A 25,955-nucleotide genomic window follows, 5' to 3' on the forward strand; every position below is an offset into this window, starting at 1 on the left:
ATAAAATTACCATTTTAGGTTGCAAAAAACCTTTTTTAAAAATTTTCACAGGTAAAAGAATAAATTGCGTATTTGAGAAGACAGATCTTCCCAATTAGTTGCCATATAACAGCAAAAATCAATTAATGAGCTGGCATTTATTTATAAAGAAATTATGCTCCGATATTCTCTAGAATCCATATTCACAAACAGATACGATAAATATACAATCCATATAGCATTTTTTTAATGAAAGCCATTCAACTTATTATGGTTCTATAACATCCAAAAATGACTTTTAGAATACGCCAGATAGTGTATAATAGTAAATGGTGAAGATTTAATAATGTATTGCTATGATAGATACAAATTATTTAGCAGTAATAAGATATTGCTTCATAGAATATTAAATACTACATACATGGAATACTTTGGCAATGATCATGAAATAATTATTGCCATAAAATAATACTTTGGCTGTAGTCATGAAATAATTACGCTAAGTAAGCATCCTAGTTAGTAACAGTGAAACATTATTCAATGGACTTTCTAAAATGACATTTCTGATGTTGAATTTATTAATTAAAAGAAAATTTACTGCATGATGTTTATTTATATTGGCGTAGGTTTAATCCAAGAAAATAACTAATTTTCTGAGAATCTAGTATTGTATAGTAATAAAAAAAAGTATAAATAATTTTCAGTGTTATTATGATATCCAACTTCTTTTCGAATGTCCTTTCCTATAGAAATTTCATAACTCCAGACACTGTTCTTAGATTGTTTTGGATTATTATTCTAAATATTAAATTCTGGTCGCCTCAGCAACCAGTTGGTGCATTGGGAATATTGGTTCTATTTGATTTCAGATGAATTGGGTGATGTGATAGATGATGAAAAATGCAAGAAGCTCGGTAACAGAAAGTGGCACTTCATTCCACACGGAAAGACGAACAAACATTAAGAAAACACAACTAAGCGTATAACAAATCACCACTTTCAGAATTCCATAACATACATTCTTAAACGAACACAGCATTGTGAAACTAACAGTGACATCTTGCTGAGTTTAAAGTTTAGTTATATTAACTTTTAAAGCAATACTAGGGTATTTTGGGACGAACCTCGTAATTTTGAATCGCGATCAGATGACGAGGATAACGCATGAGCTAGTACTCCCTCTCCAAACTTCCACTTCACACCAGTGGATTTAACGGATTGGCCCCGATGAATTAAACCTGCACCAGATCCCTTAAACGACGGTTCTTCAATGGAATCGGGTCTCGAACCTGAAATCCTCCGGTTCCGAAACCGAGGCCTTAACACCAGGCCTTCGTGGCCCTTACTGAAAATCCAAACTCTAAAGACAGAATTCATTGAGTCACATCTCTCTCAAATGGACTTTCCTTCCTATTGCGGTCTCTTTTTTATAGCTTTCGTGACAGGACATTAAATGTTCTAGAACAAACATTGCAATTCGATTTCAAATAGAAACATCGCCAAAATTCGTGAACCTTCATTTTCATTATAAAAATCGCCAAATTCATTGTCAAGCCACCAATTCTAATAGTGCAAGGAAGCAAGATTATAAACACATATTGATATAATTAATATCTACAAACAAACTATCTACGCTTTAAGTTTAAATTACTTTTTTCACACGATATTTCTTCAAAGTTTTTATAGAATACTCCATTAGCTCTTGTTCTTCCATTGTATGAAACATTTCTTTTATTCAAATGCGATAGTGAAAAAAAAACTAATATATTCACTTTGCATTACGTAAAATTAATATGTTAAAGAAGTAACTCAAGCGTTCAGCATCTAAAAAACATAGAAATTATTATTCTAAAGATAAATTGAGAAAAAAATATTAAGAGATGAATTGCACGATTTTAAATTTGCAAGTTGAATATAATAGTATGCCATTTTTATTCAGTAGGAAAAAAAAGTTTCCTAAAGCATCGTGTAGAGTATCATTTCATTTTAAATCTCTTTTAAAGAAATGGTTTTTATATAAAAACTTTTATGTATTTTTCCAGAAACATGTCACATTAGCGAAACAAAAATAATAAGAAAAAAAAATTACTGCAAGAACAGCAAAAGGGTAGAAACACAAACAATACTTCTTTAAAGCGCTATTTTAATATAAGACGCAAGGGAAAATTTAAATAATACAGACCGTTGATTCTTTGCAGCTGATAACAGAAAGAAAAAAAAAAAAGATTGAACAACGTTGAAGTAAAACAATCTTTTTTCAAATTTTTGTAAGAGTTTTTTTTTTCCTTTTGCTTTTAAGCTTTCAATCAACGATCAAGGGGACTTTAATTTGGGAATTTAATTAACTGTTAATTATGCATTTCGCGAAGAGTCTTTAAGCGAAAAAGAGAGGAAACTGGAAAGAAAAAATGTAAGCTCACTTTCTCCTTGATGAAAACTTTTTTTATATTTTATTTTTTTGTCAGATTTGTTTAAGAAGATATTTCTAAACGAGCATCTAATTTTCTGTGAAAAGGGAAATGTGACACTTATTATTTGGCAATAGCATTTAATGCTTTAATACAAAGAACTAGAGAGCTTTTTTTTTCCACTAAAGAAGCAGTTTCTTTTTAATTATATCAAATCGAGAATTTTGATAGTATTACTTATTAAAACGTCTTTTTCTAACAAAATTACTTAGATGTATATTTTTTAAAATCTTTTTCATTGAATTTTTTCCTTTTTCCTTTTTAAACTTTAATGATTTACCAAGCGTTATCTTTTATAAATATTATATATTTTGACAGAGATTTGCTCAATTTTTAATTTGTTTGGAATAAAAGATATAAACCTAAAGTCATTTTTTTTCTATTAGAAAAAATTAAAATTATCATCAGTTTTTTTTATCATCAAAGTAATTCATTTCTATTGCTTAAATCCAATATTTTTTTAAAATTAGTTTTTGACAAGTATTTCAAAAGATTTCATTTTTGCATTAGTATTTATTATACAGTGTCTCTTAATTAAAATAAGCATAAAAGACAGAAACATGCATAACACTTCTATTTATATATTTTAGTCCATTATTAATGTAAAAAAATGTCTCCAATTATTACAAATGAAAAAAATGAATGCGAGTTACTAATTTCCTCGAAATGACTAGTCGATATACACCACTAATTTGAAGATAATGTCATTTTCTCATCATGTTAAAACTGCTCATACATTTCTAAAGATCTAACATTCTAACTAATACAACCTGTTGAAACACAATGTTAACAAACACTTTAGTCCCAATAATGGATTGAAAGAGGCTGTACAATTTACATTTTCCTTTTAATTCTTTTTCAGATTAAATTAATAGAAGAAAGAAAGTTTAAATTATAATAGCAATTCAGATTTCAGCCATCTTCATCTAATTTATGCCGAAAACGCCAGATTAAAATGTGCTTGTTCAAAATTAACCAATACTAGCTACTATATTATGATCATAATAGCGAGTGTTATTTGGATTGAGCCGCCCCCCCCCAGAAAAAATCCATATCATATTCGTATTCAATATTTGTTTATTAGATAAAGATTTTTTTTAATAATTTTTTATTCGTTTCTTACAGATTTCCCATAAAATCTAGTTATTCATTTATATGGATTACTGTCGAGATCTTATTGAATGTTACATGGTGGCTGGCTTACATGGATAAACAATTCAGTTCAATATAAGTGTTCTGTTGCATTTTAAAGACGCTTCAACAAAATATAAACTACCATTTTAAATCATATTTTTAAAAGATTTTTATTATTATTGGTGACAATTTATATTATCTCTGATACTTAAAATCTGAAAATAGTCTAGCTCTTGAAGATGTGAATGAGAAACTTAATTCCAAATTTCTGTCAACAACAAATGTGTTTGCACAACATTCTTACGACTGTTCGTATTGAATTCGTATTGTTTTATGCTTTGTGTATCACCACTATTTTTAATTATTCATGTTATATATATATATATATATATATATGTGTGTGTGTGTGTGTGTGTAAGCATATAATTCTTAATAGCAGAAGGCAGGTTGGAAGACATTGAAGAGACATTTTACATTTTTATATTCATTTTAATCCATCCCGAGAAAGCAATTTATTTACACGCAGGCGCGGACAGAACAGCGCGGGGAGAAAGCAGAAGCAAGGAAGGCGCGAAACAAATAATCACTAGTCTTATTAACATGGTATTTCCGGCCACGTGGCGATTGAATATACGTGTTGTCCTCTGACAAGGGTATTAGGCAAATTAGGCAAAAAATTTAGGAAATTGATTTGGATTAAATTAGATATTAAAATATCATTACATTATATATATATATATATATATATATATATATATATATATATATATATATATATATATATATATATATCGATTGTAAATGAATATAGTTAGCTCAGACTTGTTTGTCTCGTCTGAATAGCTAACCAACCATCTACAGTGGTGACCCGGGAGTGATTTGAATTCCTACTTGCTTGTCTTGTCTGAATGGCTGAACAACCATCTACAAACGGTCTGCATCCAGAGAAAATCTCGCACAGTATTCTGCTTCATAGTAACTGACAATCAACAAACAGTACAGATAAATAAACTATACTTTGGCTCTACATCTCTGCTGCCTTTATCATATCTTCGCAATACATAATATTAGAAAAATACTTTGATAGAAAGCCAATGCAAGACAGATGACAAATTTAATGTTCAAAAGTTTGGATTTATTGAATTGCATTAGATTATTGACCAACGTTTCAGATTTATTGAAGATCTTAATAATACATGTAACTCTAACTTTGTGTTTGTATTAATTTAAGACGACGTTTCATCGTACTTCGTGCTGTACAATGCAATTGTTTTTTTTTCTTGTACCACATTGTCATGTCATTTATGATTTTATTTATTTATTTTATCAATCAAGTCAACAACCAAAGATTATGTTCGTCTTTGAAGTAGTCGATAAATAGTCTTGCATGGCATAGATGAAAATATAAAACTGGGGACAAAAGTGGTAAGCTCTCGCCTTTGGGTATGTTCTTATACAGCCTTACTTAAATTCTGAGTACCCTATAGAATAGTTAGAGTATTAGATCTGCGTACCCTGTAACAAAGAATTGCTTAATATGGACGCGTTGCAATCTGGGGATTTTTCTTGCTTTCCATTATGCAGCACACAAATTTCTCCTGGTAATCCTTCAACAAGGCATCCTACCCGCGTATAATGAAACTTAGACAAGCTTCTAACTCGCATATCTCAAAAATTGGGTTAATAAATAAAAGATACCAAACTTCTCTTTATAAATATCTTTGGCTCGTGGTTTTGGTTAAGTGCAATAGGCCAAATAGAACTGAAATCAACAGCAATTATTATTTTGCAATAAATAAAATTGTTCAGAAAGTACTTTCAGAAATGAATTAAATACATGAATGGATGTTTTACTTTCTTTTAAGACAATAAAACAAATAATTCTCAATTATATACGTAAACTTCTCACAAACAAGAAATAAATATCTGTTTGATTTTTGGCGGAAGGCCATCGGTTTGCTTGTTGACTAAAGAGGGTAAATAGTTTACATTTTTCAGAAGCAGTTTTATGGCCGAAGTGGAAATAAAAGTAATGGCTTACGAAGACCATTTAAACATTTAGCATTTTATATAATTTTCTCTCATAAAGATGCATTATAAAAAATATAATTCTATGTTGTTTTATGGTAAATATAAATTACTAGCAGAAAAACAAATTGCTGTGATTTATATATTTTTTTTCAAAAGCAGTACATGCTTGACATAATATCTTTTGAAATCATAATAAATACCAATGAAATATTTCACTGGATGTATTGCAACAGCCGTTAATGAAGGACAATATACATGAAACGTTTTTTATTAAGCAATTTTGAGAAGTTTGCTTCCAAAACTTAAATAAAAATTTTATTTCTCAATAAAATCTCAACGGCATAATTGGATTTTCAAAATAATAATTCTTATTTATGTATGTCTACAAATTTTTAAATTAGTTTGTACTCAAACCGTCCTTTGATTTGCCACAAATAAGGGTATTAAATATATTTAGTGAGCTGAAAGTTATTGTGGTTGAAATTAAAAGGCTAATGAAAAAAGATAACAGAACATGGCAATCAAACATGAATTTACGATTATAATTTTTTTAGCATGTGAGAATATGAGGTTGTTTTGGTTTGTATTTTTGAAGCCTCAAAATACACGGGAAGAAAACAAGTTTATTAGAAAACTATAAGAACATTTGTTGATTTATAGCCAACAAAAAGTTGCAACTTGGCGCTAATGTCCACCATGTACCCGATTCATGTGGGAATATGATGTTGCTTTGTCGGATTGATACCACGTGATTTTAAAAAAATAATGTTCTCGCATAACTTGAAATTTGCAACAGCAGATTTCAATTTTTTTATATTCTCAATAGAATGATGCAAATTTTTTTTAATGAAAATTTAAGAAATTACCACCTTTTGATATCAAAATTGGGACATCAGATTAAACTTCAATAGCAATTTTATGTCAATTTTATCGATAAAAATAAACCGTTATAAGAGAAAAGTATTTTGTGTGAAAGCGTTAATTACATAAGATGAGGTGAAAAGCCTTTTTTGATTACATTCGTGACTGCATGTATAACAATACAGTTAGAATGAGGAAAAAGCGAACAAAACCAAAATTTTAAGCAATATTTTGGAATGTGTTATTATCGTTAAAGTGATGACTACACTCAAATTTTCAGTATTTAGATTCATTATCCCATGCAATTAAAACTACGATAACCTATTTATTTTGCTCCATGATTTATCGGCGGAGGGGGGGGGTAAACATGAGTACGAGGATGAGAAGTCGCCGTTGAATACTGGGTTTTCTCCTTCTCTGAAACGTTCAGAAAGGGTCATTTACTTCAATTTTGATAATATACCTCATGTTGGAGGGATTTGATTGTGATTAGTTCCCTCTTTAAAGCCTTTGATGGCTGTATATAATCTTCATTTATAAACCTTAAGATAATATTTTCAGTTCCCATGTTGATGTCATGATGACTATCATTCTTATGATCGTGGGTACTACAGTAGATCAGGAGCAGATCTGTATGGTTGTATTCTTAATCCGAGCATTGAAAATTTCTGTTAAGGGATAAAAAATGAAATTCAAGGGTAGGAATTATTTCTAAGGTAAGTATTATAAATATTTATAACATATGCATAAAAAGATTTTAACTTGTTATGAATTTAAGCATTTTTTTATTCCTTTAATTAATTTTTTTTCTTTAGTACTGAAATCTAATAAAAACTAAATGAAATAAAGACAAAAAAATTTCCATTACCCATTTAAAGAGGTTTTCAAGAGGATTATTTCTGAAAGCCGTGAAAAAAAGCTTTTCTTATTAAATTGGATATTATCCTCAAGTTTGAAAATTTTTTAATAGGATTAATTATTTTCTGCTCCGATTGGCACTGAACTTGATTATGAATATTTTTATGACCATTTTTTATGATACAATTATTAAAATTAATACATTAAAAATCACAAAGAATAGAGGAAATCTTCTTAAAGTACACAAGGTTTATTCGTTTGAAAAAAAATTAAGGATGAAAATTGATACATAATGAAATAACAGTTTTAATTAATAACTTATTGGACTAAAAATAAATTATTTAAGGCCGTGGATGGATATGTTATGTTAATTAGAAAAATAGGAAAATCGATCACATAAACTAAATTTAAGAATAATACAATGAAGAGTAAAATTTTTTAATCATTTTGATTAAACTATTTTTACTTCATGCTAAAAATAATTTCTACAAAAATCATTTAAATTTGGTTTTATAGCAGTTAAAATACATTTTTTTAAAGCCTTCACTAGTGTTTTTAAGATATCAAATGTCATCAATAATTATTCGAATATAGATTTAAAATAAAGGAGTATATCTTTAGAATTGATATTATTTTATTTTAAGGGGAAAAAAAGAATTTGTGATAGGAGAGAGAAATTTTGTGAGAGATGATAAATTTAGATCAAAACAAGGAAAAGTATTTAATTACTATCTTTAAATCAAAAAGCCAATGGAAAAAATCATAAAATGCAGCATTTTATAAAGAAAATAAGATTAAAAGGAAAAACAGAACTTTGCTCACAAGTTTTAGGTTAAATATTTGTAAAGTTTCTTTTTTTGACCAACGTATCGGACAGACTGACAAAACCGGCCGAGTGAGTAAGTGTTATAATGTCAAATTAATTCATATATCTCTATATATAATATCAAATTAATTTATTCAATTTTAAAATATATAGGACCATAACTTTGTCATAAAAAGCTGAGATTTAAATTTGAATAAACTCATAAATGTTTGCATACCTTTGATCTGTTGGCAGAAGCGTAGAAGTGCTCATATCCCGGTATGCCTCTTTGCCAGTGGAGTGCCCAGGTATGTTGGTCGCTTGTGACTGTGGGATTGAGGTCAAGCACTATTTTCAGACCTTTCTTGTGAACAGCACGCACTAACTGCGCGAAGTCGGCCAATCTGCCTAGGTGCGGATCAGCGCTGCGCAGATCTATGATGTGCTCATATTCCAGCGGATAATCCAAAGCACTGAATATAGAGTTAAGTCGAATAGCTGTCGTACCAAGGTCCCGGATATAATCAAGTTTGCGGATGATGCCCTGTGAAAATCATATAGAAAAACTGTTAGCATTTGTTTCATAAATACGTACATGGCAAATGATATCCTTGATTTTGAAATATCATGAACTTAACCTCATCATATGTTTAACAGAAATGCAATATTTGAAAGTCACTTTTAAAAAATGAGTTTTGTGCAGAAAAGGACAATGGAGTATTTTTAAGTCACAGGATTTTATAATCAATCGTTAATTTCGATCTTTAATTGATTTATTAAATATTGATGTATATTATTAGATCATGTCGTGATGTAGCATTACAAGAAATAAAAATATCTGTGAATAATATATTTTTTTTTCACAATTAACATTATATGGGAAGTAAACTTTTAAAACTTTTGTAATATGATATATAAATTATAATACAAACAGAAGTGATTATCTTCAAATGCAGTATCTGTATCAAAATAGTTTAGAATTCCATTCACCTCGCGGGCCACCTGTTGATTATCTTTAATCATCTGGTAGATAAAATTTCTACCTTTTTACTATTGTGTCTTGATATAAATTATAGATATAATTAACGCTGGTGGGGCGAAAATATAAAAAAAGCAATACCATAGGAATTTAAAGGAAATATAAAACGTATCCGTCAGTAATTTTGAAAAAAGGGGTAATTTCCCACTTCGTCTTTAATATTTATATTCCTAATCCTTTCATCCCTGTTGTGTTATGGCTTATCCCACCTGGTCATCAGTAATATCAAACCAGGTCCAGGAGCCCGAACACTCATAATAAATGGGTTTAAAATGCAGTTTCAAGAGGTCAAGGACCTAGAAGCACCAAAGGCTGAAGTCTGACTTTGCCTCATGCCTGCATTACATTTAGTTAAGCATAATGGAATTTCCAGCACGCCTTGGGTGATCCTACCAGGAGAATGCTCTCCCGACGTACTTCGCCCATTCCGCTGAGGAACACTTCCCCGCCGCGATGAGGCAGCAATGCAGGAAGGACTTTAGGAAGCTTTCATCCTTAAGATGTTTTTAGCTCAGGTATCTCAGAATACTGGAACGACCGTGTTTTATTTCAAGGATAAGAATATCCTCGCCCCTTCCCACAGAAACTGTAATGCTAGCCCATGTTTTTAAGGGGTTGGTATACAAATGAGGTATCCGCTAAGCTGATAGCTACTAAATGACTATATTCTGGGAGATAATATTCTTGATAATGGACCATGGGAACAAGTAGAACGTACAACTACGCTCCATGGGCCTTCAATTAATCACAACGAATGGGGGAGGAATTTCTCAATGATATTCGGGGGACTCGGACGGGCCTTTTTTGTAGGATGTCTGCAGCCTTTCTGTATTTTATACAGTTAGTAATAAAATGGGATTTCAATTAGCTAATTTATCACATTAGTACCTGGAAGTCTCCGTAGCCATCGGAATCTGTATCTAGAAATGAAGCAGGGAAGATTTCGTAAAAGACTGCGTCCCTGTACCACTGATGGTTCCCTAAGTGGTGAGCGCTGATGTCTGGTGGTGACCTGGTATTCCAAAGGAGAACACCTGCCCAGAAGGCGACGGTGGATAGAACGACGGAGGCGAATAGGACACAGAACCGGCTTCGCTCGGACCATTGCCGCCAAGGTAAGGATGAGGTGGACATCTGTTTGTGCAAAGGGCGGTAAGAGGGGATATCGGACTTGAATCTGGAAATGAAAAATAACACAGTTCTTTAATTGAAGCATATTTCTAGAAGCTATAATCGATACTAATGCATTTACAAGCAATCACATTTTTGAAAGATTAAACACACGTACATTATTGATTGAGATATTTTCATACAAACAAAAATATTTTTTTGGTTTTTCGTAATTTTGTAATTTTTGTCAATCATTTTTATTCATTGTTTGCGTATATAATACAGGAAAGAATATAAATCAGAAATGCTGAGTTAAAGAAAGTACCAAATTAAGTTTTTGCATACTAAGCAGTATCCCAAGTAGCACACACCTGTTGCACAATATTGTGAGATATTATATGATATTAATCAATATTCCACAATATTATACAATTGGTACGAATTTACCATAAGTTTAAGCTGGTTAATTTCAATTTTTTTAATAAGTGGACTGTAATCTTATTTAAAATCAAACGACAATTCGAAAGCCAACTTTTTATTTCATCGAGGTGCAACGACCCCGCAACGAACTCAGTACGAAACTGTTTTTGAAAACTCATCCCATGTCAGCAGGGTTACAATAATTTTATCGCTGAAGCCAAGTCAGCGTAGGTTTGCTACATTCTTTAACAAAAAGCGCCAACAAGGCGGTAACAACAATATTGTGAATATTTATCAATGTTATACAATATTGTACAATATTTGTGTGCTACTAGAGATGTGCATGTACTGACGAAAATTATAAAATTATTTTCTAAGATCTTTACACTACTTTAATATAAAATTTAAATATAAAAGTTTGAATTAATTTCCACATTGAATTAATTTCCACATCAATGCTATGAGAAAATAATTTTCGTCATTATAGAAATAGTTAATAGTTTCGTCATTATAGAAATAAAAAAATAGTTAGTCATGTGATGTTTTTAATTCATCCTTTTTTAGATGAAATAGAATTTTACAGCTTTATGATAATAAAAGAATATTTGGATTTTAATAATGATGGTAATATAATAAGCACGCTAATTTCTAGATACTAAGTAAATTTCTTAATTCACTGGGGAAAAAAATTATGTATTTCAATACTGTCTAGTCGATATATAATGGGATTGAGTTGCTTTAAACGAAATTTGTAAATTTAACATTTTTGCACCATATATTTAGTGTAGTACTATCAAAACTATCATTAGTTAAGGGTTTAAATTACTTAACAACAACAATACCAGGATGTTAAATAAATCATTCGAAATACCGAGTGTCATTAATAGTTTTTAGCATATGCTACTGTTGTCAAATAAGACAATCAGACGCAAAAAAATTATAAATCAAATTATCCTGATAATCAAATCAAATCAAATTATCAATCTTACCTGCTGCATTGGAATACTGTTGTGCAATTCTTGAACAGTCCATGTGAGCACCGCGACTCCTGCTCTTGTGTCGTCGTAGATGGAGTCACTACGTGAGGTGTACTCGTTTGCCGCTGCGGCCTTAAATCCAACGTAAGGTTGCCGGATAGCCGGGCCTTGCTCTGAAGATCGTCGAGAGCGGGAAGCGTTGACATTCTGAAAAATTGATTCCAGCTGTCGAAATTCAGCCAAGTTCAATGATCATCAAAAATTACAGCGGAGCACGAATGTATCGACACGTTCATTTTGCTTGTCTTGAAACTGCAAAAAAGATTTTTTAAAATTAAAATTAGGCGTAAACGGAGTAATAATACAGATGAAACAATTTTTGAATATGCAAGTTTCATATGAAAACTGATTTTAACTCTACCGAAAATAATAGTGAATAGGCATGTTTTGTGATCTTTATTGCCATTCAGATTTTAAAATCATGTTCAATGATGCAGGAATATTTTCTAGACAATCCAGAAGAAAAAACGTAACTCAAATGACATAAATTCCGTTTTGGAATTAAAACTCGAAAGCCAAATGCTACTCTTATAGATTGATACACTTCAGATAAATCACAGAAAAATGTAAATTTGAATATGAAGAATTGGTCACCAAAACCTTTTTATTTCATAATGTTGAAACTATTAGAGTTATTCAGCTCTAAACAAATGAAACTTGTTTGAATGCATGGAATTTTTTTGACAAATCAACTAAATCAACAGTAAAGAATTATTATTATATTATGTAATTGTCGAAAACATCTTTATTATTTAAATATTTAAGAACTAACATTCTATGACAAAAGCGACTATTTTTTAGACTAGGATGATTCATACAGATACTGTCTTTTAATTTACAGGAAGCCTCATCTTTTAAGAACCATGAATTTGTGCTGGAATTCGTGACATGCCGTCATATTAACAAATAATTAACATTTTGTTAGCACAGATTTAGTTCGTATAGATATATGTCAGAACATCAGATTAACAAATAATCAACATTTTGTATAGATATATATTATGTGCAAAGTTTCGTATAGATATATATTTTATGCAAAAAGATATATATTTCACATAGATATATTTTCAGATTATTGCAAAAATCGACACATTATTGAAAACAATTAGTCTATTAATTTACCATCTTAAAAGATAAATTCAATGCGACATAATGGAGCAATCCTTCTATCTTAAATTTTGTCATGCTAAGTGTTTTGTAAATACTTTATTAAAACTCCGATTGGTTTCATGAGATGTATTTCTATTTATGATATAGAGTTTCAGAAGCAATAAACGTATTTTAAATACTGATTACGATAAACAATCAAGACAAAAATATGGAAGAAAAATTCCTAAAAAAGTAAACTGCTACATCAAAGAATGTTAAATGTTTTATCAATCTTTAAATAACAGATAATCGTATTCGACATTTTTACAAAATTGCATCTTATTTTCTCTGTTTCTGGTCATAGAACAAAAAACTTGAATCATACAACTTTGAGCTATTTATTATATGAATCATCTATATACATATATGAAACGCTAACGTGCATGGTACAGAAATTGAACTTGATACTAATTATCGAATGACAGCAGTTAAATATAAACAAAATATCATACAAATTTAAGATTGTTTGTCATTGAACCTTTTTACAGCTGTACTGAATAAAACGCTTCGCTGAGCTAATTAATGGAAAAGCAAAACATTATTAAAAATGCTTTGAAGATACTTCGCCATGTCACCAAAGATAATATTCAATTAGGGAGAAAAATATAAAGGAATTCAAGAAATAGACTTCAAACAAAAAATTCGCAGAAGCACAAATATAGGCTTAACCACTGCTAGATAAGTAATCGTGGCAAGACGCAAGATTAATGTATAGTTTTTCGCCAAGCAAGCCAAAATCGTGTCAATCGTTCATAAACTCTTTAAAAGTTTGTAAACTGAGTGTATGTTAGAAATGTTAACAATCGATTTTTAAAGTTGCAATAAAAAACTGTCATGATTATATTCGGAGAGAAATACCTCCAAAATTTTTTGTTGTTAATTCTCAATAAATCTCTGCATGGTTCTTGAAGACAGTACATTTATTGAACATAAAAAAAAAAGAATATAGATTCCGTCATTTTCTTATAGAACATCATGCTTGGCAGTTCGCGGGAGGAATGCGCCTGAATGAAGTCAGAAGCGTAATCACACAGATATTCACAACATTTTTCAATTTCAGCGTCGTATTTTAATCTTAATCTATATATTGTTTTAAAATTAAAAAAGAAACCTTTTCAATGATATAAATTTCATTTTCGTACAATTTTTCATTTGACTTCAATAATAATTTTGATTCGATTTAATATACTATCTGAAACAATATTTTTAAATGCTATGATGGAATTCAAACTTTCGATCAAAACATTCAAGCATGTGTTTTCGCCTATCATTAAATCCATAGTAAGATTTTTATTTCGTAATGAATATTTTTTGTAAATTGCAGTAAATTGTTTTAATTGAACTCGTGTATTTTAGTCGTATCAAATTATAAGGTGTAATACTTTTTTTTAAAGAAATGATTCCTATATTAAAAATTTAACAGCCTAAATATCAATAATCTAGGCGAACCAACTTTTCACCAATGGCGCCTAATATTTATTAATCCATTTTTTTCTAGTCATGTTATGTTAAAATATTTTTAGGCTTGAAATTTGAATAAGAAAACGGATTCATTTAGCTTATTAGATAAATTTAATTTGATAAATTAATTTGGTTCATTAATAATTAAGTAACAAATCAAGACACATCATTTTGTCTGAGATAAAAAACTGAAGCATATAAGTTTCTGACTTGCTAAAAAAATTTGTCAGAACTGATGCCAACCTACATAATTTCATACAAAGATTGATAAATTTGGTGAGAAACATACTTCCCACGGTCCTAGAAAGGGTTAATCTAACTAATCTCTCTTATTAAAAATATCAACATTGTTCATCCTTTTATTAATATTACAAATTTCAATTTAATTCTTGATTTTAGCCACATTAGAAACGGAAGAAGAGTTCCTTAATAAAAGAACGCTTACTTATCTTGTTAAACAAATGAATTTTAACATTTCATTACCTTAATGTCAAGTAAAACTAAACTCCTGCTTCAGTGTTCAAAGAGCCACTCACTAAAGCACTTATCAATTAAAAATTATAATTGAGAGTTCTGCTATTTGAATAAAATGCTTCGTTAAATTTTGTGTGGGATATTCATTCACAATGCATTAATTAAACATAAATTAATAATAAACCACTCAAATAATTTTGATATAGCTATTATTTCAAAATATTTAATAGTTTATAGTTAAGAAAGAGAACAAATTCGGGTCAAAATTATTTATCTAAAACTCGAAATATTATTATTCATACCAATTATACGACAGAGAGCTAAAGTAATTTATATCAGTTAGTATGCTTTTAAGATGAGAGGAATTGTTGTTGCAAAGATGCGGCAGACATGCTGTTTATTAAAGACTCTATCGTGGCAGTCTGGATTTTAGATAGAACTGTCTATGCGGCATGCTTCAAAGGAGGAGGGAAGGTTTCCTCTCCTTCGTGAAAGAGGAAATGGTCATGTGAAGTTAGATCCGGCAAATAATGAGAACGGGAACTGCTGTTTATCTGCCGGATAACTCTACCTATAGTAGCAAGCTTAAATTGAGAAACTTCGTAATTTTGAATCATCATGTAGTAAATGGAAAAGTTTATTCTCAATTGAAATTCATGAAGTAGGAAGAATTTATTTTCACATTTCATCATTAAAAATTTTAAAATAATAAACTACAAATCTGAAGTTATTTTTCTTACGAAAGTTTCAAATAAATATTTGTTACATTCATTTTTAAAATGTTCTACAGGAAATAGCAACATAATTCTTGGAACTTTAAGAAGAAAAGACACATCATTATAATCCGTGATATTTTATTAAATGATGGAGAAGCGTGATTCACAATTAAACAATGATTAATTAGCAGAAAATTTTTTAATCAACTTTCCGTATCTTTAAATTATGAAAATAAATTGCTGATTTTAAACAGAGAAACAGAGTGAAAAGAGACCAACTATATATCCAATTCTGTTACCCAAAGTTCGTAATAAAATTTCACTACAGAGTCAAAACTTTGACATATTTCGACAAAAAATATCAAAATCAATTTTTGTTTGTACATTCGTTTAAAAAACTTTCAACAAAAAATAGCAAACATAATTTTTGAATTTTTTAAGACGAAACATATCATAAGAATGCATAATATTCTACTTAAAAATATAGAAAAATGGCACATAATTTAACAATGATTAATTAACAGAAAAATATTTTTAATCAACTTTTCACATCTCTCAATTATGAAAATAAAATACTGATATTAAAGAGAGAAAGGAAACCAACTATTTATTCAATTCGGTTTCTTAAAGTTCATTTAAAAATTTCATTAGAGTATCTGAACTTTTTGTCATATTTCGAATCCTGATTAGAAAACCAGTTTATTTAAGACATTTAGAAACACATTTAAAAACTTCGCTTCTTCTTTTATTCTAAATAAAGTTTCCAGGAATTTTACTTTAAAACTGAAAGCCATTGATTTTTTTTTATTTTCTGAATTGTTTAAGTTATAAATATTAAGAGCTCTGAGAAAATGTATATTATTTATATAAAAGTGTGAATCAAATAAATATTGATATTGTTTTTTTCTAGAACATAATAAGACAGTTTTAATAAATTCTATACATCCATTTCAAATATTCTAAAATAACAAGATATTTTTAAATTTCCTTTATTTTTATAGTCAAAATAGTTCATGACAACTAATATTTTGGGCTATGTGGGCTATGATATTTAAGCCATTTCGAGTAAATTAATAAATATACTAATATTGCAATAATTGATAATATATATAAGCAATCAACCTAAAGAAAGATGTGATAAATTCTAAATTATCATTCCATATTTCTTAAACTAATAGACTGAGAAATTTCTATATTTTGTATGTGCAAGTTAGTCTATTAAGTTAGCCTATTCCTGCAGCTTAACCAATTATGCCATATTACCTCTTTAAACAATTTGTAATAAATTAATCTTATATAATCGTATTCATTTTTAATGAAAATGAATAAGATAAAATAGAGATAATTCTCGATCTTTAATCATAATCTTGAAACTAATTGCACAAAGAGCTTAACTAAACTAACATAGAAAGAAACTAATTATATTACTAAAGCTTCCTCTTTTACAAGAGAATATGAAATCGTAAACTCAAAAAGCAGGAAGTTGTTTGATAGTAAATTAAGCATGTATAAGCATATTTCTGAAAAGTAGAAGGCAGGTTTGAAGACATAGAAGACGCTTTGGATTTTTTAATTCCTTTTAATATCCATCCCGGAAGGCAAAATTATTTACAAGCAGAGACGCGGACAAGGCACGTCCGCCACAGCGCGAAACAAAAGCAGAAGTCAGGAAGGAAGGGCGCGAAACAAATGATCACTAGTCTTATATAACATGGGATTTCAGGCCATGTGGCGATTGAAAGCTCATGTTGATCTTTGACAAGGGCACCGAAGGAATCATTTTCACTTGATACGTAGACTGATTGCGCAATAATTTTTACACAGCTTCATACGTGGAATGAGATCAAGAAATAAGAGAATATTTTACTATGGACTAAATTAAGATAAAGTTTTGGAAATTAATTTGGATTAAATTAAGATTTTAAAATATCATTACACACACACATATATATATATACATGATAAAACATAAAATGTGGGTTTACTGGAATAGTGATAAATTTCATGTAAAACGTGCACTGCCTCAACCGGAAAGACTTTTGAACACTTACTTTATTTTGAAGGTTTGTTATTGATACGACGTCGTAATTGCCGCTTTCTGTCAACAGCTCACTCACGGAACTATGAAGCTATGCTGCAATGAATCACTTTTCCATTAAACCCTATTCCGTAGCTTTATGTATTTATCTTTTTTTCTGTTAATTAATTAATTACCAAAAGATCCGGGAGTGAATATACATCCTCACGTAAACTACACACATATTAATTAAACATAATCCTTCCTCTTTAGATTTCAGCAATGGAAGAAAATCCCACAATTAAGTATATAATGAAATAATGAAAACGGTTGAATTTCAAAACAATAATGTAATCAATTATTGGTAATCAGAAAAAAAATATTTTTAAAAAATTGTCAAAATTCAGTAAAAATTCGCACTATTGTAAAATTGGTATCATTAAAGAAACAATTTTTAAATTTTGAAAAAAACGTAAAATTTTGTGAATAATATTTTTTGAATTTATCGTTGGAAACGTGAAATTTAATTTTTAATTAATTAAAATTATAATTAACTTTTCAAAAAAATTGATCCGAGGTTCAGATTTTCGTCCTTTTAACTAGGTATGTGCCAAATTTGGTAACTGTAGGTCGAACAGTCTTGCCTATAGAGTGCCAACATGCACACACCTTTATATAATAATCATAAATTGAAGATTTAAAAAATAAAGAAGACAAAAAAAATTGTTTTTAGTATACCCACAAAATGTTGTTTTTAGGAAATTGTTTTTACTTAATTTATTTTAAGCTTCATTGACAGTTTCATAATTGCTTTATATTAGAAACGGATGAAACATGTCTTTTGTCATTCAATGTTTCAGAATAATTTTTTTTTTGAATATTGCAAAATAATTGGACAAATTTATAGCATAAACAGTTTATCTTATCAAAATGTTGATATACAGCATTTTTAGCTATATCAACATCCTCTATCAAGATTAAGAGTCAAATATTGAAACATTTTGGAATCTGAAATCTGTGAAGAGAGCACACTGATGCAATTGATTTACTTAACACGGTAATTGTTACAATTCCCATTTAGGGATTTAGGAATATTACGTTTCCCACTCAGAGCCAAAAATATATTTGGCACGCCCGATAGTTTTAAAGTTCATTCTGTATAAATCAGTCAATATTGTACGTACCATAAAGTGTGTATTCTGTACTTCGCTATTTTATAACAAGCGAACAAACTGGAAATTCGTCTGTAAGTTGAACAGGATTGTCATACAGGAATCATCATATTTTTGGTTTGATTTTTATATTATGATGAAATACTGTACATTACTGTGTAACTTAGCGGTTATAGTAACGATCTGTTACTTACCCAGTCTTTTCCTTTTTATTGAAATGATCTTATGATAGTTCTATAAAGATACCCTTTTTCAAAAATATAAAATATTTTATAATGAAGGCAAAATGTACAAAGAAATATTCATGCACACTTTACTCAAGAAAAAAGAAATATTTATGCAAAATAAAAATTATAAAAGAAAGATGAGCAAGTTTTTTTTAACGAATTGAGTAGCTAAATGTCATCTTAAAAAATATGGATTTTTTAATGTTTTAAAGAGAGAAATAGTATGAAAATAGTAATTTTGTTGACAGAATTATGTGTTATGAAAACTTTTGACAAATTAGACAAAATAGTATACAATTTTCTTAAAATATAAATAGATTATTATCAGTAAATAAAAAATATTTTTAAGAGACATTGAAGCGAAACTATTTTTTTTCTGTAAGTTCCTTATAAAAATCTTATTAAAGCATTTTCATCCCATATCAAAAATTACTTTATTACGCTACAGATAGCTGTATTAAGAAAAAGCATAATGCCTCTCCTTAATTAACATATCAATTTCTTGAAAGGAAGGTTAAAAACATAAGTAAACAAACCTATGATATTAAAATTTGCAAATTTTGTTAACAATGTAAATAAGGTTTTTTTTAAAAAAAACTTCGTTTAAGAAATTTTGATATCTAACTTCTTTGAAGAAAAATCTTTAAAATCTTTAAAGAAAATTCTTTGGTTTGTTCAGCTTGTTCGGCAATTGCCTAAGCTTTACTTTCTAAGAGAGACTTTTTTTTTTCGGAAAATATTTTTAAAAAAAATCAAATTCTAAATTTTGTTTCTATATGCCACTGGCAGCAATTTCTTTAATCTCTTTGGTATTCCAAAAATTAGTATCGTTTTGAGTGGGTTTACGTCGCTGATGCTTTCAGTTTTTTAGTAATATTTACTATTTTACTTTATTTTTTCATGTCCCCGACCTTTTACGGTATTCACTTTTTGATAGTTCACAATACAAGAAATACGTATTTTCTCTGTACATTACAAAAAACGGTCTAATAATTATCACAAAAATTATTCGCAGTAAAAATAAATAATTTACGAATAATGGTTTTGAAATATATTTAAGAAGTGCTCTATGAAGAAGTAACCGCGCGTAGAAAAGCAATAACGAACAAATGTTACTTAAAATCAAACTCTCTTAACCCTAGAATGCATTACATTTTATTTTTTTAAAAAATATGTGTTTTTTAAATTCTTATTCTGCAATAAGAATAAGAGTCCGTTTTACCAATATCTTGTTTACAATGCGAATAAAATATTTTGGTAATATTTATAATTATAGAATTATTCATATAACAGACATCGTGGTATTTTTCTATGTTTCCAATTCAAATTTAATTCCAGTACCATTCTTGCCATAAATCGGTTTTTTTTTCCAAATGTTTATCAAAACGCATTTAAAAAAAGATTTGCAATCACTCATTGTAGCCCTTTTAAATAGTCATGTGAAGCTTATAAATGAAAATCAAAACGTGTAGCCAAATGGCTACACGATGCATTTGAAGGGTAAAACTGAAGAAACGATTTTTTTCTCCTTAACTTGACATGTAAAAGAAGATGATAAAAGAGTCAGGACAATGAAAGGGATATATTTTCCCCCACAGTATCAGTATTTCCTTTAACTGAGGGAAAATCGCTTACACTTACCACTGGATTCCATGACATTACGTCAGATATGAAAAAAACACCACAAAAAAACGCACGTATAGTTCCCCGAATTCTAGAATAAGAAAATTTTAGCTTTTTTTATCGTCGGAAAGGAAAAAAGCACCTGGATTTTTAAAAAAGCACTTTAAAGGCTTTTATATAAGGATCTTTAGAAAAAGTGGTTTTTCAGGATTTTTAATGATGATACGCAACTTGTTGAAGATTGTTTCATTAAAATTGGAATTAGAATTATGAACAAATATTATGAGAGTCCATTGAATATTCATTTTTATGGTCAACTATTAAAATGAATATTTTTAATTGTCTTACATTTTATTTTAAATTCTAATAATAAACTAATCCCACGCACCAACTAAACTTAAAAATCGATTTGGAAAAATCCATGCCCTAAAATGCTGCAAAGAATTCTTAAAAATCGCCCAACGTTGAAATATTTTTATTCATAGAACAAAGATATCAACTTTACATTTTGTTCAAAACATGGACATTAGCTGACAAATTCAGCAGCTAAAAAGGAGGAAAAAATGTCAAAACAAAGAATAACTTCATTTAACTGCATCTAAAAACGAATTATCGAAACAAAAAAAAAATGGGGCATTACATTAAAAAAAGAATGAATTGTCTGCTAAATGAAATGGAACATAGAATCATTTCCACTAAGTTGGAACACGAGATCTCTTGCAGCTCACCTAATTCCTATGCAATAGAAACTGTTCACTTTCTTGTTCCACGGCCGACTGCACCAGCCGAGAAAGGCTATGGATAATTTGTCACACCTGACAGTTTTATTGTGAAGAGATGGAACCAGAGTTTTAAGGCTTCTTTTAAAAGCTTCATCTGTCATGTCCTGGTGGAAGCTTTGAGCTTCCGGAAAACTTAAGGTACTTTCCGTTGCCTTATTTATGCGGCTTGCTTTTAAGCGATATGTCACCTCACAGCTTCAGGACATATTTTTTTGAGGTTGGTAATAGGATTTACTACCGTTTTGTATTTTTGTTGCCGTAAAATTCGGTTCTAGGTGGGAAACTGGGAGAAAGAATCTCATTTGTAGTTCAAGAAGTGACGTTAAAACATAAATGGAAGGAGCATGGCAGATTATCCTTTTAAAAAATAATCTTGATAAATAAATTTTGAATTTAAAAGTTGCAAATTTTCATGTAACCTGCAAAATGCTTAAATGCTAAAAACAAAGTTTTCTAATAATTAAGACTTTAGTCTTTTAACCACATTTAATCCCCAATAATGCAATATATATTTTACATCCCAACTAAGATGACTTAGTTGAAATATTGATGAGGAGTAGAAGAAAAACATTTTTAATATTGTAACGGTTACATAACTATTACCTTCTCTTTTGACACAACAGATGGCGCTACTGTATTAATATCAAGGTATATTTCCGATGACTCGTCTTGGGGGCCATTATTAGCTTATATTCTAAGTGAGTGTCGTTGATTTTCTTGATCATGCTTGTTTTCCTTGGGAAATGTTGAACTTGGAAACTAATTAAATAACTGTTCCTGAAGCTCTTCTGTTATTTTCATCTACCTCATAATGACCCCTTGTTGGGTACCACTGTAATGGGACGAGACTCTTTATGACTTCCTTATGAGATGATGAAAATAATAGACAAGTTTCAGGAACAGTTAAGTTTCCCATTTGTTGTATTAAAAGAGAAGATAGCAGAGTTATGTAACTGCTATAATATGATAAATTTTTATTTGCATGTCATTCAAGCTGGGTTGAAATATCTATCACGTGCTTCATTTCGAATAATTCAAGAACAATCAATTATAGACTTTCTCCCATACCCCCAAAACTAGGATATCTTATGGTAAAAAACATAATATATATATGTATGTGTATATTTGTTTTACAACCAAATGCTCCAAACAAATGCCTCAAATACAACCTTGTTGAAAGATAGATCTTGAATACTGAAATATTTATTATTATTATTATGCTATCAGAAAGTAACTTGGGACTTGGCGGTTATAATGGAGGTTTGAGGAACATAGGAAGGCGAGTCAAAAATTATTCGCACTTTATTTACAGAAGATCAAAGTAATAATCTAGTAAAAAAGTAAAGAAAATTCTTACAGAAGGAAAAATTTTAAACGTTGAACAAAGACAATTTTTCGACGTAGTGACATACTTGCTTGAGAGTTTGCTTATGTGGCTGTCCATAGATTAATAGTTTCTTGTACGCAATTGTCCACAGAAAAACAGCGAATGCCCAATGAATCTTTGAAAATTAGAATCTTTTTTTGTAAAGACTCTCCCTGTTCTGTGTGAAAACTATTCTATCAGCCTCATCTTTTGACGCAACATTCAAAAATGAATAACTACAAACTGAAGAACAAGAAAAAAAATAACTGCAATCTGAAGAACCAGAAGAAATAAATAACTACAAACTGTAGAAACAGAAGAAGTAAATTAATGCAATCTGAAAAAAAATAAATGACTGCAATCTGAAGAAATAAATAACTGCAATCTGAAGAACAAGAGGAAATAAATAATTACAAATTGTAGAATCAGAAGAAGTAAATAACTATAAACTGTAGAAATAAATGAATGCAATCTGTAGTAAGAGAAAAAGTAAATAACTGCAAATTGTAGAACCAGAAGTAAATAACCACAAATTGTAGAACCAAAAGAAATGAATAACTGCAAAATGGTATTGTTGCATACAACTAGAGATGCAGAAATGTTTACTCTTCAACAGAAAAAACAGTTATTATCTATTGTGATCAAAATCCGTGAATGGTAGTGCTATGAAATTATATAACAAATATTACTAATACATGTTCATCAGCCAAATTTTTCATTAGAAATATTTTCTCGTTAAAGTACGAATGATATTAGGATTTGCATAAATAATATGAAAAAGAACACTCTTCACACCATTTCAGAATTATAATATTATATATATATATATATATATTCAATGAGGCTAGTTTGGATGATGTGTTAATTTTCAGAAATTATCAATAGGTTTTATAACACTTACACACTACTGTAATGAAATTCAGTCTACATTTACTGTTAGTTACTTGTACTTACTATATTCCTTTGATTCAATATTTGAATTTAATGCCTATTTTCATGCCAAATTTTATCAAAATTATTTAAATGCGAGTTTATAGAATTTACATAAGACTACAATTTGGAGCTTCTTATTTTTAAAGTCTTCAACACTTTCATTGTCTTTATACTTTACATCAGGGAAAACAACAAGTTTACATAGTATATTTACAACTAGCTAATTTCACTATGAGACAGCATTTCGAAAAAACGAAAATCATCTTTTTTAGTCCAAAAATCTATCATTTTCAGGAAACCAGCCAGGCAATCAAGTTTTATTGGTCTTCCTTGCTCTTTTATGGCAGCAGACAAAAGAAACTCAGATATCTGAATATTTAAAAACCCGCACTGAATTTTACACAACTCTGATTCTTTCACTCAAACACGTTTCATTGAAATGCATTCATCTGCGCATTCATGGGCCGAAATGAAAAGGAAAAACATTGTTTACTCCTTCGCGGAAAACTTTATCAAACATGTTTCCCGAAGTATAACCCCATCATATCAACTGATTCCGTATGCAAATCCTTCTTCTTCCAAAGTTTCTGAAATATTCATAAAACGCTCGTCTTTCAAAAGAACTTTGGAATATCCCATCCAGGAATGAAGTTTTCCATTTCAAGAAAATACGATTTCCGATTCTTCTGTATATATATTTCTAGTTCTCCCATCCAACCCTAAACAAAATGCAAATAAATAAAGGATTAATAATGCATAGTAATTTTGGGCCTCATGTGGATATTTGTGAAGTTGTTTCGATGGATTGAATAGTTAGTTTTAACCAGATAGGCAGTAACAAAGTATTCAAAATTATTTAAAAATCCTTCTTATGGAAGTTGAGATATCCACTGCTTAGAATTTAGATTTATAATAAATAATGAACCGAAGCACTTGTAAATCAAATATTATATGCAGAAACTGGAAGCTTTATTAAAGAATATTATAAACATATATTATATCAAAAATTATCCATAAAATTCGTTGGAAAGAACAAATAAGCGATAAGATTATTGTAGCAGAACTATTATGAAAAATTTCGGGAAGCGTTTTTATTTATTATTATTTTTGAAATATAAAACAGCAAACATAAGTAATATAAACGAAAAATATAACCATAAAATCAAAGGATTTGTATTAACTGGACGAAGTTGAGACGTCTCTATCGAAATATCACATTGAGTGAATAAGAATTAAGTGGCAATATGGATATGTAAATAATGTTTGCTTTAAAACGCAATTCAAACTTTGCGAGTATTGCTTACCTTCTATGTTATGGGGTGAGAGCAAAATGTGAATCAAGAATACCTTTGAGGAAAAGAAAAAAAACAATATCAGTTGTTTAGAAAGTTTGAAAGAGCTGAGAAGCGAGCTCTTGGATGGCGGTGTGGAGATTTGTTGCATTTCTTTAGTAATAACGGTCAATGATATATGATTCTCTATCACAAAATGTCAAATTTCTTCAATCCCTCTTAGTAGTAACGGCGGTAAATAACGGGCACTTGACTCCGGCTACAGCTTAAAGAAATATCTGTTGCAAATCTTGTAGGTTATGTTTGTGGTTTTGTAAGCGTATGGGATTGCTCCGATTCCACTGTATTTGAGACATAGTTGTCATGATTATCTGTACGGTGGAATTTGGAATCAAAGGAAGAGCTCCATCAACTAAATATTTTCTTCTGAGCATTAATAACAATTGATATATATTCAAAAGGCTTATTAACTCTACAGTGTTCTTAGAGAGCTGTTATTGTCTTAATACCAGTCATGGCCGTATATTGGTTAGAAGAAGATTAGGTCGGCATTTGGATTCAAGTTGTGTGTACCGTAAGCACTCTGGATTTACATTAAGAGTCAATCTACGTACAATTTCTTATGATAATGAAAGCACAAATTAAATTCCATGCACATTAACAAATAAATTATACATTAGATTTGTGAGTTAATAGGTTATATTGTCATGTTTGATCATATTTCAAAAATATATTTCCCAACAGGGTAACGCTCTGTCTTATATCCTTACTGTCACTTTAAGTATGCAGCAAAGTGTTGATATGTAACCTCAGTATGTGAGATCACCAGATATTTCTCCCATCGAGTATATGTAAGGTATTATTGGGTGAAAAGTGCAGCACCATCCACAGCCAATACGGACCGTTGCTGATTTAATTAACATATGCAAGAGGCATGAAACTGTATCCCACAAAATTACATATGGCACCTACATGGTAAAATACATGCAGTAGCGTTTGCA

General features: G+C 29.6%; 1 protein-coding gene across 2 annotated transcripts in view; it reads right to left on the reverse strand.

Moving 5' to 3' along the window:
• The window catches only part of LOC129985124 (alpha-glucosidase-like), a 624,230-nt gene that overhangs the window by 174,686 nt on the left and 423,589 nt on the right, over positions 1 to 25,955 (reverse strand). For both annotated transcript variants that reach the window (XM_056095042.1, XM_056095043.1), the window contains 3 exons: positions 11,695 to 11,994; positions 10,064 to 10,352; positions 8,375 to 8,680 (listed from right to left, as the gene is read on the reverse strand). In XM_056095042.1, the coding sequence (XP_055951017.1) occupies positions 8,375 to 8,680; positions 10,064 to 10,352; positions 11,695 to 11,888 (789 nt within the window). In that variant the 5' untranslated portion in view covers positions 11,889 to 11,994. The remainder of the gene's footprint in view (positions 1 to 8,374; positions 8,681 to 10,063; positions 10,353 to 11,694; positions 11,995 to 25,955) is intronic.

The sequence above is a fragment of the Argiope bruennichi genome, chromosome 9 (genome assembly GCF_947563725.1).
Source record: "Argiope bruennichi chromosome 9, qqArgBrue1.1, whole genome shotgun sequence".
Lineage (NCBI taxonomy): Eukaryota > Metazoa > Arthropoda > Arachnida > Araneae > Araneidae > Argiope > Argiope bruennichi.